This window comes from Trachurus trachurus (genome assembly GCF_905171665.1).
Source record: "Trachurus trachurus genome assembly, chromosome: 17".
Lineage (NCBI taxonomy): Eukaryota > Metazoa > Chordata > Actinopteri > Carangiformes > Carangidae > Trachurus > Trachurus trachurus.
This window is the reverse complement of record NC_139900.1, coordinates 9297603-9316525: the sequence shown is the minus strand read 5'-3', so window position 1 is coordinate 9316525 and position 18923 is coordinate 9297603. Positions and strand designations below refer to the sequence as shown.

General features: G+C 39.7%; 1 protein-coding gene across 1 annotated transcript in view; it reads right to left on the bottom strand.

The window, feature by feature from the left end:
- Nucleotides 1-15303, bottom strand: part of lig1 (ligase I, DNA, ATP-dependent) — a 79879-nt gene extending 64576 nt beyond the window's left edge. The window contains exons 1-7 of the mRNA XM_083991110.1: nucleotides 15149-15303; nucleotides 12823-12891; nucleotides 11754-11937; nucleotides 6362-6536; nucleotides 4628-4768; nucleotides 865-1272; nucleotides 571-679 (exon numbers count right to left, since the gene is read on the bottom strand). Of these exons, the coding sequence (XP_083847236.1) occupies nucleotides 571-679; nucleotides 865-1272; nucleotides 4628-4768; nucleotides 6362-6536; nucleotides 11754-11937; nucleotides 12823-12891; nucleotides 15149-15165 (1103 nt within the window). The 5' untranslated portion in view covers nucleotides 15166-15303. The remainder of the gene's footprint in view (nucleotides 1-570; nucleotides 680-864; nucleotides 1273-4627; nucleotides 4769-6361; nucleotides 6537-11753; nucleotides 11938-12822; nucleotides 12892-15148) is intronic.
- Between the last annotated feature and the right edge of the window lie 3620 nt (nucleotides 15304-18923).

Below are 18923 nucleotides of genomic sequence, written 5' to 3'. Positions count from 1 at the left end.
TGCATGTTACACTGTGTGCGGGATTCCTCTTTTTATATAAGTTTCTTAACTTTGAATCTAAAATGGTTAAAAGTTCTTGTTCTGTTTTACTACTGATTTCTCCGGCCCCACAGGTTGGAAAACCACTGTGATGTAGTGGCCTCTGATATTCTGCAAATGAGGCATTCAGGGAACATCTGTAAATCCTAGTGCTGGATAATAACTTGGCATATAATTCAACTTATAGGAATCACTGGATGTACAAAATATCAAGTGTAAATACAGACCTGGAATAAAACAAAAACAACTTTTCAATTCAACTTTTTTTTCCCCCTGGAGATCCGTGATCATATATTTAAGAGAAAAATATAGTAAAGCCTCAAACTCAAGAAGGCTGGGGAACACCGGGGAACATGTCTTAAAAGTCTGTGAGTGTTGTTAAAGTTGAAGTTCGGACTGAGCCACACCAGAGAACGTGAGTGCAGCGAAAGGCCTCCAGCTGATCTGGACTCTCTAACTCTCCCTCCTCCTCCTCCTCTCCCTCTTCCTCTTCTTCACCCTGCTGCACTTTTTCTTTTTATTCCCTCTCACCCTTTTGTGTCTTTGCTCTCCTCCGCTGAACTCTTCCTCTCTGCACTTGTCTTTTTCTCCCCATCATTCTTCTCTGGTTTCTCCGTCTTCACTGCAGCTTTCCTGGGAGCTGTGTAAAATAAAAGGAAAAATAAATGAATAAAAAATAGACAAATACTGGCGGGAAAGGTGAGGGTGGAGCGATATTTTGCCATCTTTTCTAACTGATAAAAGCATAAAACATTTACAGACATGTTTTCTTTTCTTTTTCTCTTTTTTTTGTGCAAGCACAGAGCTATGCAAATTCCTGCTCACCAAAGAAACTGCTGATGGGGGATTTCTTGGCTGGCTCCTTATCTTTCTGCTCTTTTGCTTCTTTCTGCTTTTTCGCTGTTTGACTTTTCGGGCTCCCTTCTCCCTCTCGCGTGTCCTTTTCAACCACCTCCTCCTCCTCCTCCTTCTTCTTCTTCTTCTTCTTGGCAGCGGCGGGCCCTTTCTCATCATCCGTCTTCTCCTTTGCTTCATTTTTCTTTTCCGCCCCCTCAGCTTTCTTTTCTTTCTCATCAGAGCTCTTTCTCTCCACCTGCTCCTCCTCCTTGGCCTTCTCCGCCGCTTCTTCTTTCTCCTTGTTCTCCACCTCCTCATCTGGGCTGTTAGCCTCGGTCACTGCCTTTTCAACTTCCTCTTCCTTTGCTCCCTCCTCCATGGGTTCATCGGTGTTCCCTACACAGGGCGAGACAGAAAGGGAGTGGAGTCATTGAAGAGATAAATGCCAGCAAATTTCCTCAGGGCGACTCAGCGCTTTTTTTTTTTTTTTTTTTTTGTGAGCCCACATTTGAAGGTGGTTTTCAAAATAACAGCCTTCTTCAATAAAACGCTGCAGGTTAGGTTTTTGAGGTTTCCCTTTCACCCCCAGAGACTCAGGTAAGAGAGAAATTACTATTGACAAACTTGTAGCTCTGAGTCTCTGCTGACGGAGCTCGGGGTCATGATGCCGACTGGGTGAGGAGCCAGCAGACATGAAACTTTAATTTTCTCATCCACGACTTGAAACGACGAGTGGATTGGACCGAGGAATCCAGAAGTCACTTTTGCCATTTCACCAAACAATTTTAGCAAAGAGACCGAGGGCTATTTCCCTGTCTGGCTCGATTCTGTGGATACACTTGACAAACACAGAGGTTTTCTTTTTCTTTTTTTTTAAAGAAAAAAGCTGCTGACTGTGTGAAAACTCAACAGGTTTCTGCTGAAAAATACGCTGCTGCCTGCTTCTGCACACACATTATTATCATCATCACTACTTTCTCCAGCGATAACACATCATGTCAAATTGTAGATGAGTCGGACAAAGCCGGAGCAGCTCTGGATAAACACACACAAACCTGACGTCTGTGCTACAACTACAACACAGATGAGCTTTGCTTCAGCCGAAACCCTTTTCGACCAGCTATATTTTTTGTTACTACCTTGAACTCTGTTTTGTTTTTTTGATGCTGTGATCGAAATAAACATTCATTCAAATAATTATACACAAAAAAAGAAAAGAAAATTGGGGTGGGGGTATTGTGAAATGTGATTTCAGGTCATTTTTGTATTTCATATTAGGATCTTGTGGTTTTCGTTGGGTGTTGTACCAAACAACATGGAGAATGTGATTTGTCGGCCACGGCAACACAAAAACCTGCAAGATGAACATTTCTATTGGCCATACTGTGATTTTAAAGATTACTTCATAAGACTGCAGGAGCTGCTTTTTTTTTTTTTTGCTTGTACACATTTGTGCACCGTAAGTGCTGTAGTGCTACAGAAATATCAAATCAACATGTTCCAGGTGTGAGGGAACAAGCCTCAACAAAAAACATATTTTTTTTTGCAGTTTCTACACTGAATTCAGTGAAAATGGGAAAAAAAAACACCATTCCCACTGATATCTTGACTCACATCCCAAATAATACCAATTTTCTTTTAAGCAGTGGCGACAGGCGAGCCCAGAGGGAAGCTCACTTCTTACTTCCTGCCATATTCACTCTAATTTTAATCAATGACGGGGTCCAGGAGGTTATGATGCACTACTCAGTGCTTCAAAATAACTCCCATGTTACCAAATGTAAATGATTATTGACAATAAATGGCATCTATATATTAAGAAATACATGCCTGCCCTACAGGCCTGTACGTTTGGCCCAGCGCGGTGGGAGAAACACTGCCAATATTATTCTGTCTCTTCATATTCTCTCTCTCTCTCTCTTTTTTTATTTAACATCAATCCACTGATAATTTAGTTTGAACATGCCAGAGAATACAATAAAACACATGTCACACTCTATCAGACCCAGCGTGACAACTACAAATTGCTTGGTCTGTCCGACCATCGCTTTTCAATTTACAATTCAACAGGAGAGAAAATTAGCAGAAGGCCTCGTGTGTGAGACGTTCAAGCAAAAACAAAACAAAACACATTTGACACCTCTGGTTTAAAATCTGGACACTTAACTAATTGACTAATTATTTCAGCGTCGTCAGATCTGAACACAACTACAACACATCATGTGAACAAAAGTAAAGGCCGAGCTGCAGGAACCAGGAAAGTGATAAAAAAAACTGCTGCTTTTCTGTCGAGACGATTCACATCAAACCACGATGACGAGTGTCAAGAAACCATTAGGCTACTTAGAAACACCATTATGTCTACCAGGCTTTTTATGTTTGCCATTTCAAAAAACCGGTTTGCTTTTTGTTTTTTAACCCGCTGACATTTGTATGATGTTGCTTTCACTCTTGAACGAGGTGTTACATAATCCTGTCCTGTGTGAATTTACGAGAGTATTTTCCCATAAAAGGGGAAATGTTATGTGTCTAACAAAATGTTTAGTGACTGTTTTATTTCACTGTAACTGCTCCGTCTTCTCTCTCCAGCTTTAGTCTGGTGATGCTGACAGACAAGTGCATGCATCTTGTCCACCATGTTAGATGGCTTATACAGAGCAGATATTTAATGATTTTTCTTTCGTTTTGGAACTAAAAAGATACAATATGGTAATTTGGAGGAGTGTAACACCCAATATTAATAAAATACTTCTCAAGTTATACTTGTCCAATATGAAAGAACCTGTGTAGGAGATATGGTAACCAATCTGAACACGACACCTAGCATCGCTGAGCATGTAACACGTTATGATCAGTTATTATTCTTTTACCCCCCTACCCCTCCCCCTTTTTATTTTACTTTATGTACTTATTGTATTGTATTGCTGTTGCGCTGTCCTGTTTTATCCTTTGTTAGATTGTTCTTGCGTCGCTTTTTTGTTGGTGTCGTTTTCTTCCCTTTCCTGGATTGCATGCATTGTATAACATAGTTATTTGCTTACTTTTTGTATACAAGTCTCAATATTTGTTTCGTAGACTACAACAGCTGCCAGGGCAATACTTAAATTGTGGGAAAACACCTAAACCCCCTGAACTAAAAGAGTGGATAAACATTATGGTTAAAACAGCTTCATATGAAGTTATGCTCAATAAGATGAATAGGAATAAGATCAAGGCACCAGTCTTGTTTTCTTTGCATTATACAAGGTCTGAAAACACCAGAATTGTTTTGTTATTTTGACCTGTTGCCATTTTCTGCAAATAAATGCTCTAAATGACAATATTTTTATTTCCAATTTGGGATTGTCAGTAGGATATAGAATGAAACAAAAGTGTTCATTTTACTCAAACACATAGATATGAATAGTAAAACCAGAGGAACTGATGATTTTGAAGTGGTCTCTTAATTTTTTCCAGAGCTGTATACAGTATATATATACAGTATATATTGTTTCGTAACCAACATTCCCCACATGTGTACTTGTAATGTGTGATATTCAAAAATCCCAATGAAATATTAATCATAAAAAAATAAAACTTCTTAAGTTTGTTCAGGTTTTAGCCCTCTTTAACCGTGTGTCCAAGGTGTTTGTGAACTTCCCAACACCTTGACATGGGCTGCAGGTAATTTTCCACTCTCGTAACGTCAACTCTCTGTGTAGGAGGAGCCGTGCTCTCTGTTATCTGACTCGCTGCAGCCATGAAGGCGTACCTGCACCGCTGCCACCGCTCTCCACACGGGGTCGTTTGTTTCGCTGACCCTGCTCCTCTTTGGCCTCGGCCTCCTCTCTCTGACTCTCGCCGCCGCCGCTCTGGCTCTCATCGAGCTTCCTCTTGGGGAACATCTTCCTCGCTGCGTACGTCAGGAGGACGGCATTACATTAAAAGGAGGGAGAGGGAGAAGGGGAGGGAGGGAGAGAGAGAGTGAGTAGTGAGAGGCTTCCCAACTGAAATCATGCCATGATCAAACAGAAAGAATGTGGAGATGAAAACAGGACAAGTCTGCTCTCTTACTGCAGATGTAGGGCAACGGGGAAAAAAGAAAAAAAAGAAAAGAGAATCACAGATACGTACTTTCCTAATGAAAACACTAATTCCATCCTGAAACATATTATGCAGCACAGCAGCTTATAGTTCCAGTGTAATTTCCCCTGTAATTTTATGCAGCAGTTGTGCTCCGGGGTAAATTTGGTTTAGGTTCCTACATCCGCCTCCTCTCCGTTGCCGGTTCCTCGTTAAGGTTCCTGCACAGGTAGTACCACCATTTCTCTTTGTAGATATTATAATGAAAGCATTAACCCAGGACATTAGGAATGCAATTTCTGGTCAAATTAGAGCGTTACTTTAATGTGATGTTTTTTCCTCGGTGGCGATGGTGGCATGCAGGGCTGCTCTCATCACACACACACACATACAGTACATACACAAAGAGAATGGGATGATGAAAAGAGAATGAGCTGCTTTCCTTACTGCAAAAAAAAAAAAGTAGGATGAAGGAAACAGAGTGAGAAAGGAGGTGCTTCCTAAATGAAAACAAATCTGCAATACTAGAAAACTGTGCAGCTCTAAGTAGCTTAAATTATCTTATTCAAAATCCTACATTTCTGCTGTGACATGAAAAAAAAAATGAAAGAAAAATCCAGCTTCACTTTCATTTCCTTGGCCTTTCTGTTTTATGTTAAATGCAGATCTAATTTATAATTTACAGATAATGAACATGTGTGGTCGTTAAGCAGCAGCAGCAGCAGCAGTAGTAGTAACTCTCTCTCACTCCACTGCTCATAAGTCAGTGTTTATATGGCTCACGGTCGCTTTCCTAACTAAAAAAAAAAAAAGAAAGTTAAAAATAAAACAAAAAGGCCTGTACATGTGTAGTGATAATTATTTCATAGCTGCAGCCTGTATATGACAGCTGGAACATCTGAGACATGCAGGATACCAGCAGCTACAGTTAATAAGACGACTTCGCTGTTGCTCTGCTGGCAACAATATATCAGTAATGTCATTATCACATATGCAAAAACACACACACAGAGGAAGATGAAAGGTTGAGACCCGTCCTGAGATTCACAAGATAAAATGGAACAAAGGAGGAAAGAAAAGAAAAGAAAGAAAGAAAGAAAAGTGTACTTCACTGTCTCTGGTGGAAAAAATCTAATTAAACTCCTCATGCATTTCAGTTTTGTGATAAATGTCTTGTTTCCCCCTCATTGTGAAATAATGAGTATTTGCAGCCATTAGACTCCTGCTAACAAGTAATCAAGTAAAAATAGCTGCAGGCGCCAAAACGATCAATCCTCAGCTGGTGTCAAAGTTCAAAAAATCAGCTGCAACTTTTGGAGGAAAAGTTGTAAAACCACAAATCTGATGTAAGAGCCCAGAGTAAAAAATAAATAAATAAAAATTCAAGAGCGCCAGAGTAAATGAAATCTGATGAAATACTGACCGGTCTTGCGCTTCACGACGCTGTTCGGGGAGATGGAGTTGGGGGTGCTGGGGGTCGCCGGCGAGGCGGAGGAGGCCGGGGTGGCCGGGGTGGCCGGCGTGGCGGGTGTCACCGGGGTGGCTGGAGCTGGGGGCGGAGACAGCGGGGTGGGAACGGCCTTGAACACATCATCCTTCTGAAAGAGACCAGCATGCATTAAAGGGATAGTTTAACATTTTGGCAAATTGGCCCATTGTTATAATCCCATTTTGACAACACAAATTTCTGGCGACCACGTCAATCAAGATGAAAGTGAAAGTATAGAATATAGTTGTTTAAGATTGTGTGTGGTGTTTTTAATCATAATTTGAAAAAGAATAATCATTTGTTAAAAATAAATGTATTATTCATTTTTTAAATCAATTACTCGACATTTCAGGCGACCCCATTCGTTACCTTTAATTGTCGGTGCAAGCTATTTTTAGAACGGCGGAGCAGAGCCGTGAGCTGCTCAGAGCTACGCTACGGAGGCTCATGGGATTTCTTGGTTTCCCTCATCAGACTCATCAAATACACAATCCAACAACTCCACAACGCTCTGGTGGACAAGTTGTGACCTGCACATTCACCACGCTATGAGATAATAACACAACGTTACCACACAGAGTTGTTTTAGAGGGAAATTCATGCAAAACCGCTGATGCGTGTTGCCTTCAGGGAAAGTTTTTCATCAAGCAGTCTCTGCATTTCCCTCTAAAACAACTCTGTCTGGTAACGTTGTGTTATTATCTCATAGCGTGGTGAATGTGCAGGTCACAACTTGTCCACCAGAGCGTTGTGGAGTTGTTGGATTGTGTATTTGATGAGTTTGATGAGGGAAACCAAGAAATCCCATGAGCCTCCGACTCTGCTCCGCTGTTCTAAGAATAGCTTGCACCGACAATTTAAGTTAACAAACCTACTGCTATGGCTATAGGGATTATGGCAATGAGCCAATTTGCCAAAATGTTGAACTATCCCTTTAAAGAGGCATTAGCAATCTGTTAATATGTACAAATTAAATGATATTAAAAATAGAGGAAATGGCAGCAACAGTTTCCCAGCTGGCCCAACAACAACAACAACAACAACAACAGTGTGATTTTTTGGACGACTGGTCTATTTGTGTGGGAGAGTGAGAATATTCACTTTTAAGAGAATTCATGTGTTTGTGGAGAAAACACCGAGCAAATGAATGAAAAGCAGAAGCCTGGACAAAAAAGCCTGTGAGGCAAAAAATATCTCATCGTTTTACACAGAGTTGGACACGGCGGACGCTGCTGCTGAACAACATAAACCTCCATCAGTTGGGGAAACAAGTTTGTTGCTCGATGAAGCAAGTCGTTTTAGTGAGAAGGCAACAATGTCTAAAAAAATAAATAAATAAAGCAAGTGTTGGAGCCTGCACATGAAAATGTCTCAATGCTCCCAATTAAACTGTGTTGTAGCAGGGTGTTATTCTTCTATTGTCGCTTTTATGACCTATTAATAGTGAGCGTTGAAAGAGTTGAACACACACATACACAGAAACACACTGATCTCACAATGGAGCTGTTATTCAAACGTAGCAGTTTAGATAATAGTGTTTGGTAAAAGTGTTAACGTATGCTCATGTTTGTGTTTAGATGGGACATAAATAAACAATACATGTTTTAAATTGTTGTGTTGACTGTAATAAATAACCACCATCTACAGCGGCAGATATGTCGCCACATAAACACCGTGTGCTGCAACCGAGATCATAGAAACCACTTAGTGCTGGATAAAACTACAGAAGCAACAATTAACCGGTATACGTTGATCGACAGAAAATTAAAGGGGAACTATACAAGACACTGTTTTGGTCACTTTTATCTCTACGGAGCGCAACCTACAGTTTAGGAGTGTTTATTATGTTCAGTGTTTCCCCTACCGTTCTGTTGGCCCCCCTTGAAAAACGGGAAATCTAGGAGCCAATCGCGGTCCGAGCGGACCTGTTGGTCTGATAAAACTGTTGGAGCGCCCCACCTGAAGCACCTGAGCTGCCCAAGCTACCAAACGGCGCTATTCGCCCTCTGCCATCTGATTTTTAAATACCCGCCCTGCAGCGATCGTTTTGGCGTCCAACAACAGTCAAACAAATAAACACGAGAGAATCATGGATATACATCCATGGAGAGAGAGGTCAATTTTCAAACCCTGCACGAGAGACGCACACACACACCTTCACAGTACAATTACCATGTATACAGGAATAACCCTGTTTGCTCATGCATGTAAACAGGTTACTCCAAATGTTTCAGAAACTGGAATATTGACCTTAACCCGAGTATTGACTGCATGTAAACGTTTCTGATGAGACGAGAGCTGGGACACCGGGTCGGAGGCTCTGATCTTTTGAGGTTGGTTTTTCAGTCAAGAGATGCTGGGTGGAAGGAAGAGATCCTCCATTCTCCACATAACAAGTCATTTAACCATCACATTAAGGTGCAAATCTTGCATAGTTCCTCTTTAACTGGCAACATAACACATGTTTCAGTCACTTTTGTGTGAGGATTTCATGTCCGTCTTTCTTTATCCGTAAACTGACAAACATCTTTGGCCTTTTGAGGACATGTATCCTCCTCGCTCTGTTGGAAATTATACCAGTAATTCCACTTTTTCTTTCCTCCATTTCCTGTCAAGATCACAGCAAATCAAATTCAATAACTGATAAATAAAATACACATCAGATTGATCAATAATGAAAATAATCATTAGATGCAGCCATGAGAAGTTAAATTCCTCTGCCACTCAAAGTGCTCACAGTGTGGACGAGAAACTGAAATATAATAAAATATGTAATAATGCGATGGAAACTTACTGTGTGACCCTGCACAAACCGTTTATGGGCATTTCTGTTCCAAAATGTTTCTTTTTACTTTAATATTTGTCCTTTGTACACTGAAGTTCCCCCAGTTTATAAAAAAAACAGGAGCAAACATGGAAGTTCGAACACATCACGGCCTCTACTTGCTGTGGTCATTTCTCCCAGTTCCTTTTATAATAACTATAATAAAAAATAAAATAGCCAAAGATTAATCCCTGATTAAAATAACCAGCAGTTCCTGCCCTGCACTTATCATCAGCAGAGTCATGAAAAATGCTTTAAATGGCTTCGACCATATGAACGAGATGGAGGTTTGGGTCTCACACACACCGACAAACATCATGTATCTGCCAAAAAATCTCTTCTGTCAATGAACAAATAATGAAACGTTGCTGACACGTTACAAAACACGATTATCAGGGAGTTTAAGAGAGGGTGTTTATGGAACAACAGGTGGCTGATAATCAGGTCCTTTCATTATGTGGCTTATTGACAAAAGCATTCAATGTTTGTGAGTCACCGTACAATTACTGCTCCTTTGTGCTGCAGTGTTTTTCCTTCCAGGGGAATAAACAATAGGCGCTGATACACCTACAGGAGTCTGACCCGATCCTTCTGCTGCTGCTGAATATTTGATGCGTTTAAATACCAACACAGAGCTGTATTGATGCTATCTTCCACACTCGTCGTAACACCAGTTGTTCCTAATATTTAGAGATGTGACGCCTTTTTTTTTTTTTTGCTTTCCATTAACCACAGACTAACCAATAACTTCCAGAACTACGACTTAGATAACGTCTTATTATTATAATTGACCTTTCGCAAAAGCTCCGCCCCCCTTAGTTACCGTTGCTAGCCCGACAAGCTTCTCGATGCTGCCCGAGTGTAAACAGTGTTTTTATATTGAGCGTCTTGAGGCATCAGAGTCTCAGAGGTATATGAGCGCTATATTTATGAATATTAATAATCACTAAACATTCTGACACCACTACAAAATTGCGTGGTCACAATGTAAACATAATGGTGATCAAAATACGGCTTTTATCGATTCATAAATTGCATCATGTGGCGCATCTGCAAGAGAATACGGGTAACAGGACGTGGTGTTTGTGTCGCGGACCGAGACCAGAGCTTCTTCTTTTCTTTTTTTCTCCCCACGAGAGGATTCAATCTGTAGAAGTACACTAGTGGGCTACAGTGAATCCTCATACGTACAGCTCCTTCTATTTTTTTAAATTGTCGCAAATACACCGCTGCATGTCTTCCGTTCATTCATCTCCTCATAGTGCTGTTTGTTATTGACATTCACACACACAGAGCTGGAGAGAGAGAGAGAGAGAGAGAAGCGCGCATGCTGCAGCAGTGCTTGGTGAAAGTAAAAGTTGTAAGGTCCGATCACCCCCCCCCCCCTTAAAATAAAAAATCCTAGAGGAAACACTGTGGTAGTGAGTGATTTGGGATACAGCCCTAGTCCTGCTAGCTTACCTTGGAGCAGATGTAGGCTGTATGCTTGTTTATTTTCATGATATTTAGCTGGGAGTGGGAGAAGGGTCCGGCTGTGGGGGGCTTCCACACGGTTTGACCCATTGTAGGCACCTCTCCTGTTGTGTTTTCAGCTTTGGGAAGGGAAACAACACGACTCCCCCAGCCAAACTCTTCAGGTAACTACTGTCCGACAATACACTTTGCTTGTCGGAGGTCCGAAGCTTGACGGACCTTGTTTACATAGTAACGGTTGCTATGATGTCTGATTGGACAATGACCGTTCGGGGGCGGGGTTTTGCGAAAGGTCAATTAAATGCCTCGACTCAAGTTAAATCCCTTGAATGCCCTGTAATATCTATTTTTATCTAGTTTGACAATCGTCATAACTGACAAAGTCTGAAAAATGTATTATAAATAAATAAATGTAGGAAAAAATAATTACTTCCTTTAAATAGCTGTAAAAGTGCAGCATCATAGTATAAAAGTAAAAGACATTCAAAGGAGTAAATACTGTAAAATTCAGAATATAAATCGCACTGGAATATAAGTAGCAGTCTATTTTTGAGGGTCTCAAACTGGGAAAACAAGGTTTTCTATTCCTATTTTTTCAATAAAAACGTTATACAAGTTACTCCACAAGTCTACAACGTGAAGTTTCTGTGCTGCAGTGTAGCTTGTTCTTGTTTTTTTAAATTTAAAAAAAGAAAAAAAGAGATTGCGGGGACTTTAGATGGGAAAAAAGGGAAAAAAGTATACACAGAGTTTTACAGTAATAATTCCTTTGAGAAAAATGTTAAATCAAGAACTGTTTAGAAAAAATAAAATGCCTTTATCTTTCACAGTAACTGTATAAACTTCAAGACTAGGAAAACCGCAGTTAAACCTGGATGAAACTAATATAAATATGTGGTATCAGATCAGACACGTGTCCAGTTCTGGTGTCGGCGTCAGAACAGCTCAACTTAGATCAAAGTATTTCTGCTTTTGTTTCTTTTACACATCGACGTCCCGTCAAATCCAGCTTTTTTTTTTTTTTCTGACCTTTTCTGTTTTACTGGAGGCGTCTTTATCTCCTTGTCCCTTGGCGGCGACTTGCTCTTTAACGACGGGAGGCTCTTCGTCGTCGCTGTCCAGGATTTGACGGCTGCGCTTGGCGACGACCCTCTTGACGGGCGAATCGGTTTCGACGGCGCCGTTCTGCACCTTCAGAGGACTCTTGACGGGTCTGGAGACGAGCACATGACATGACACATCAATAAGACACAGAGCCATAAGCTTCATATATACACACAGTATATACTATATTATATACAGCCACAAGGTTTGACATTATGGAATAAAAAAAAGGCCATTAGAAAAAGTAATAAAGAAACAACTGTGACATAAAAATCAAGGGAGGGAGGTCGTAAAAGAGCGGCCGAAAAGCAATGTTGAAAAGATCATTACATGACAAGACAAGTGTAGTAAAGTGAGTTTTAAGACACACTTTAAAAGATGATAGAGTGCAGAGATAATGAGCAAGTTATCATCAAAGCAGCTCAGAGATGAGAAACCGATCCCTTATCCGGTTTCATCATCTCTTCCCATAATAACCAGTGGACACAAAAACTTTTATTAAGCAACAGAGAGATCTCACATCGAGTATGTTCAAAGATAATTACCATACACGCACACACACACACTCTCTTAAACTGTCAGTGGGGTCACAAATGCATTAAAAAAAAAAGAAAAGAAAAAGTCTGTACCATCCAACTATAATCAACCAATCTCGAATAATATTTCTGTCCGTGGATTAAATGCAGGTATCTTTATCGAGACAGTGATGGATTTGTCCTCTGGCTAATCTGACAGCTGTAATAAGTGGCAGTAATATCCTGTAATCAGCGATGCTCAGTCATCCGCGTCTGAGTTTCTCCAACTTGCGCGTGCGACTGCGGCGACAAATTTCACTGTAAATGGACCTGATTTCCTGGAGTTGATGGGAAACCCGGTACATCGCTCCCTCTCTCCATCCGCTGAGCGAAATAATAATAATAAACCCTCTCACAGTCCGAGCGATAACATCCCATTCTGAGTTATTTAAAAAAAAAAAAAAGTAAAATCAACTCACTTTTTCACCGGTTCATCTGCGGTCTTCTTCTGAATATCCTTGTCTTTGCTCTTGGGCTGGAAGAAGGATCTAGACAGAGACAGATGACAGTTAAAAACATAATGGGCGACGGTGTCAATCTCATTTGAGCTGGATTCAGGATTTGTTTCTCAAGACCAATTAAGACCACAGCTGCAGTGACATCTTTTTTTCTTTTAAACCACAAATGTCACTCACTCACTTTGGTTTATGCAGTGAAATTCAATAACTTTAAGATAATCAAAACTGTTCTACTAAAGTATCTGCTTGTGTGTAGCCAATAGCCATCTGAAAAACTTGGTTGCACAGTGGGAGGAGACTCCGAATGGTTCTGTGCTGCTGTTATTCTGTTCGATGCAAACTTTGTTTCAATTACATATGGTTTAGATCAGAGGTTTTCAACAAAAACTTCACAAATTTGGTTGATTCAACAACATTTTATATAGGATTTATTTATTTTTCATTTACACATTTATGTTACAAATAAAAACCTCAATTTGAATAGCTTGTCTGCATGATTGTCATGCAATTAACAGACATTGTTCATATTGGCATGAACAAGGTCTGGTTATTAATGGCCCCCTACTCACCGCACCTGTGCATGTTTAATATATGAACTTATGTAATATTTAAATGGCTTTATATATGGCAGTGGGCCAAGTTTAATAGAAAATACAATTTCATACAATAGCCTATATATAGTAGGGGGTCCCTGCTCCTTCCTGGTATAGATTGTATAGAAAGTAAAGCAAAAGTAAAGTAAATCTTCATTGTAACAAAACAGGCAAATGGTGTTACAGCATGGTGCTTGACATTTAAAGACACAACAGACACTAAGCTTAAGAGAGAAGAACAGACAAAGAGATAAAACAGCACTGCTGTACAATGACGATGACAGGTAAAACAACCAAGCCACAATAAAATCTATACAAAAGACTCTTGTGGCAACAGTTTTGCTATCTCCCTAGATAAGAAAGAACAATAAATCAAATACATCTATCTTTTAGCTGAGGAACAATGTAAATACCAAGCCACATGATTATTATGAGTACTGATGAAAAATGTTCTTAATAATAACAATAAAGTTGAACTGTGATAAACTGGATGAACTGAATTACAATAAAACATCTAAACTGTGCCTATCTAATACAAAACAGATGTAGTTTTTGAGAATGAGCAGTTAGCTCGGTTGAATTTTTCGACATTTTGTCAGGTTACAACCACAAACTTGAATGTATTTTATGTGATGGACCAAAACAAAGTAGTGCATAATTGTGAAGTGGAAAGAAAATGACACATTGTGTTGAAGATTTTTTACAAATAAAAATCTGAAAAGTGTGTCGTGCATATGTATTCAGCCCCCGGCCTCCTCTGAGTCAATACTTGTTGAACCACCTTTTGGGGTGTGTCTCTACCAGCTTTGCATAGCTACACACTGCAACTTGTGGCCTTTTTTTCTTTGCAAAATAGCTCCAGTTAAGTCAGATTGGATGCAGAGCGTCTGTGAACAGCAGTTTTCAAGTGCAACAGCATTTAGGTATGTAGGACTTTGACTGGGCCTTTCAAACAAATGGATATGCTTTAATGTAAACCAGTCCACTGTAGATCTGGCTGTGTGTTTGGGGAAGTTGACCTGCTGGAAGGTGAACCTCCTTCCCAGTCTCAAGTCTTTTGCTGCCTCTAACAGGTTTTCCTCCAGGATTGCCCTGGATCCTGCTGAAGAAAAGCCCCCCCCTCCCACAGCACCATGTTTCCCGGTGGGGATGGTGTGTTCAGGTTGATGTGCAGTTATTAGGTTTCCTCCCCACATAGCAGCGTTTTGCATGTCGGCCAAAAAGTCTTTGATTTGGAAAAAGTGTTGAACACCATAATATATCATTTTACTTCCACTTCCGCATTAAATCCCAGAAAAATACATTTAAATTTGTGGTTGTAACGTGACAAAAAGTGCAAAAGTTTAAAGTGTATGGATACTTTTGCAAGACAATGTAGCTAGTTAGCTTAGTTAGTTTAACAACAGTTTGTTTAGTCCGGACTGTTTGGACTAAAAACTGACTCCCTGCACCAAAACAGACGAAGCTGACTCACTTATCTTAACTCTATTTTACCGACAATGTCGCAAACACTTGAAGTCAGTCATATTTTACAGGTTAAACCCCTCTGTGGGAACTTTAAAGACACCTTGCATAAGTTGAGTTAAGTTAGTTGAAGCTAACACGCAGGTTTTAAAACCATCACCATCAAGCTAACTAACGCTTCCTCCTCGCGAGACAAGCCGTTAGCGGGCCGTTGTTGTCGCTTCACTTACGCGATGCTGCGCTGCATGTTGTCTTTCAACTCTTCCCTTTTTAGCCTGGCGATGAATTAAAACGGGTGGGTTTTTCTTAACGAAGAGCACAGGGTCCCAACATCCACACAACGACAACACCAAAGTCCCGCGCTGCACGATGACAAAACAGTTGGAATATTCGGCGCCAAAATTACACCTCAGCCAAAGATCGACAACAGAGAAGAGGGTTCACTCCCGAGAAAAAAAAACACGGACTACAAATTTAGCCGCTGGGATACAAAATGTGCCTTTTGAACATTTTTTGTCCTGCTAAACCGACTTTTCACGAATACAAAGCAATGGCAAACATCTTATCTCCAACAAAGATGATAAAACAAGTTAGAAACTGTAAAAACGTATTGAAATAATGCAACATGTTGAGATGCATTACAAAAACCACATTGGTTGCGTACAGTTTCATTGTTACGAGTGTGAAAAAGAACCCAAATGCAATAACAAGATGGATGTGAAAGGAAAAACGTCTATAAAGTACATATTTGTGAGAATCAAACTCATTATATGGCTTCTCAAGTAAGTTGAGGTTATTGGAACACAAAATATTGGTCAGAGTGGCACCTCTTTATTTTTTTCATATCTCAGCGCTGGCTTTCTCCCGGGAAAAGCTGCAATAAAGTTTGTGGCATGTCGATTTTTGCTGCTGCCCCCTGCCGTGTCGGAGGGGTCCCTGCAGCCACACCGGCCAACTGGTCCTGATGCTGCGGTGCAAACATGGAGGCTGACTCCCTCCATTAAAAATGTTAACAGTGTCTACTTGGATGCATCATTTATGCAAAAGCTCTTATCACTTTAATTAAGTCATGAAATGCCAGACAAACAGCTGAATAATGTAACTGGAGTGCACTGCTTTATTCACTCAAACACAAGTGCCACCGTGTTGATTGTTTACAAGTGCAGAATTCCCCAACTGTGGCTTGAAGTAGACTAACAGAGGGGGAAAATGGGATTTCTCAACATGTCTATTATAAAAACACACTCATAACACTGTCAGTGTCCAACTCAATAAATACAAAGTTTGTTTTATAAATCACACAGAAGTGAATAACAAACTACTAGTCCAGGCAATCTAGCTCATTTTGGACCCCAAAATAGAACTAATTGTAATAGAATTTTTTTCACCGTACATCATTTCTACATGAAATGTAACATTTTTTGTATTACAAGTTTCTTTGAAAATGAATTTGAATATGCAAATGAGCCTTACACTAATGGAACATGCCCAAAATACACCCGAATAGGCCGAAAAGTAACATTTTTTGTATTGCAAGTTTCTTTGAAATTAATTATATTTAAAATAAATTTTCCAAGAAACTTGAAATACAGAAATGTTACTTTTCATGTACGCATACGTTTATTGTGTGATGTGTGACTGTGGTAGGAATAAAGGAAAAAAATAAGCCTATTCGGGTGTATTTTGGGCATATTCCATAAGTGTATGGCTCATTTGCATATTCAAATTCATTTTCAAAGAAACTTGTAATACAAAAAATGTTACATTTCATAGATACTTTCATTGTGTAAAGTTTCAGTGTGATAGGAGTAAAGGGAAAAAAAAATAGCCCCATTGGGGTGTATTGTTTTCTGGCCTTATTGGCACCATAGACTTTATACAGTAGCCTAAATCAGTCTTGGATTGATGAGAATTAAACATATTTCCCCAACAAGGATTTCTCAGGACTTTTAGTATGTTGTTCTGGACACATCGTAGAAATTATGTATAATGAAAAAAATTCTATTACAATTAGTCTGTTGTAAAACGCTATTTTGCCTGGACTATATCTACAAAGACACAAAGAGAGAACGCAGTCCATATAGTTTCTTCACTCTCTCTCCCTCATGTGTGCGTCACCGCCCGTTTTCCTCCCCTGCCCTTGGATTTCAGTCAGCCTCACTCCACCGAACAGGCTTCGACTGATGTGGCTCAGATCCCACCCCGCGGGGCTCTTCTGCGGCCAGCCGCCGTTGTTGGAGCCGCTGACGTGCAGGGCCGAGGCCAGAGGTGCATGGAGGAGGAGGCCCGACTCCCTCGCCTCCCGCGGGTTGGCCCCGGCTGGACGTGCAGGGGCGGAGATGAAGGGGAAGGAGCCGTGGTGGAGGGCCCGGGGCGTTGGGAGGGGCTTAGGGAGGCAGCACGGGAGCAGGAAGGGGTGAGGTAAAGGCTGGACCACTGTCAGAGAGCAGAGAGAGAGAGTCACATCATCATCAATCACGCTGCCAACAAGAGTTATTCATTCATTTATCAATATTCATACGGTAACATGGTATCCGCGGGGTCTTGAAAAGTATTAAAAGGTGATAAATCAATTTTGGGAAAATTAAGACCCTTAAAAAGTATTAAAAAGTCTCTTCACGACTTTATAAAGTCTTAAATATTGAAGGTATTTTTTCTGAATTAGCTGTCCAAGAGTTTGAGTTGTAAAAAACATTGCGAAAGTGTGTGAATTTATTTGTTTTATTAAAAGCCAAAGATGAACTGGTTCATGAAAAAGAAAAGAAGATTGTTGTTTTTGTTTTTTTGAGAGTTGAGCAATGTTTTTTTTGATAAACTTTGCCTTTGATTTATTATCCCAGCCTATTTTGAATTCTGTTGTATCATAGTGGTCTATAGTCTTTATTACAAAAACTAAAACTGTTCAGTTAAAAATGTCACTGATGTAAATGGTTACAGCTTGAAGCGGCGGTGAGGTATTAAAAAATGTTGAGAAGGTTTTGAAAAAGTCTTAAAAAGGTATTGAAATTAACTTCAAGATTACTGTATAAACCCTGGATAACATTACTAAACGTTTCCATAAAGAACCTGCATGAAGAAAGTCAAGGTAAAGTCATATTGTAGAGGAAAGTGAAAGCTGTTATCTAATGCAGAATAATATAACTTTGAATATATTTGACATTTCTGTGTAATAAATAGTTAAATAAATAAACTGAAAAATCAAGTCTGGAGGCAAATTTTTGACCTCAGAGACAGACAAAGATGTTCACCGAAGGTTCAGCTGCTCTGTTCATTTAAACCTTGAAACCCATTAAACTGCAGAAGAAACAGTTTCTTTCTGAAAAAAAGGTTTTGAAACCTGCAGCATATGAACATTTAAATGTGAGATATGTGATGACAAACTGAGTGAATATGATCTTGTTGTAACCAAACACCTGAAAAAGCCTCATCACCTTGATGGCATAAAAACAGCAAACGTGTATCAATCCGCTACTGAAAACAGAGCTGCTAAACACACTGTAACTGATGAAAACAGAGGGTTTCTGTTTCTGAGTGTTTGAAAATAAGGTGAATTCAATATCACATGATTCAGACATTATTGTTAACGTGTACCGTTAGTTTAGCTTCAGCCTTTAACTTGGTCCGTCATTTTTTGTGTCTCTGTAAAACACTTCTGTTGTGTTGTGTTGTGAAGTTTTGTAGCATGTGTTGTCAAATTGATGACATGGTTTTCTGAATTTGTAGTGAGTTTGCATGATTTCTCTTAAATTGATAAGTATAATATAATAATAATTACAAAAAAAAACTACAGTGACCAGCTGTTTCAAGAAATTATTCAACTTTTTTTTTCAAAAATGTGTCTGCATGTGTGTGTGCAGGTTTGTATAATAAAGGGATGCATCATATAATATCATATTATATTACATTTTATGGACAGATATTGCAGTTTCAGTTTGAATGAATGGTAATATTTCCATTACATTTTCACTTTATATAAAATTGGTGATTTTTGTAGGGAGAATATGA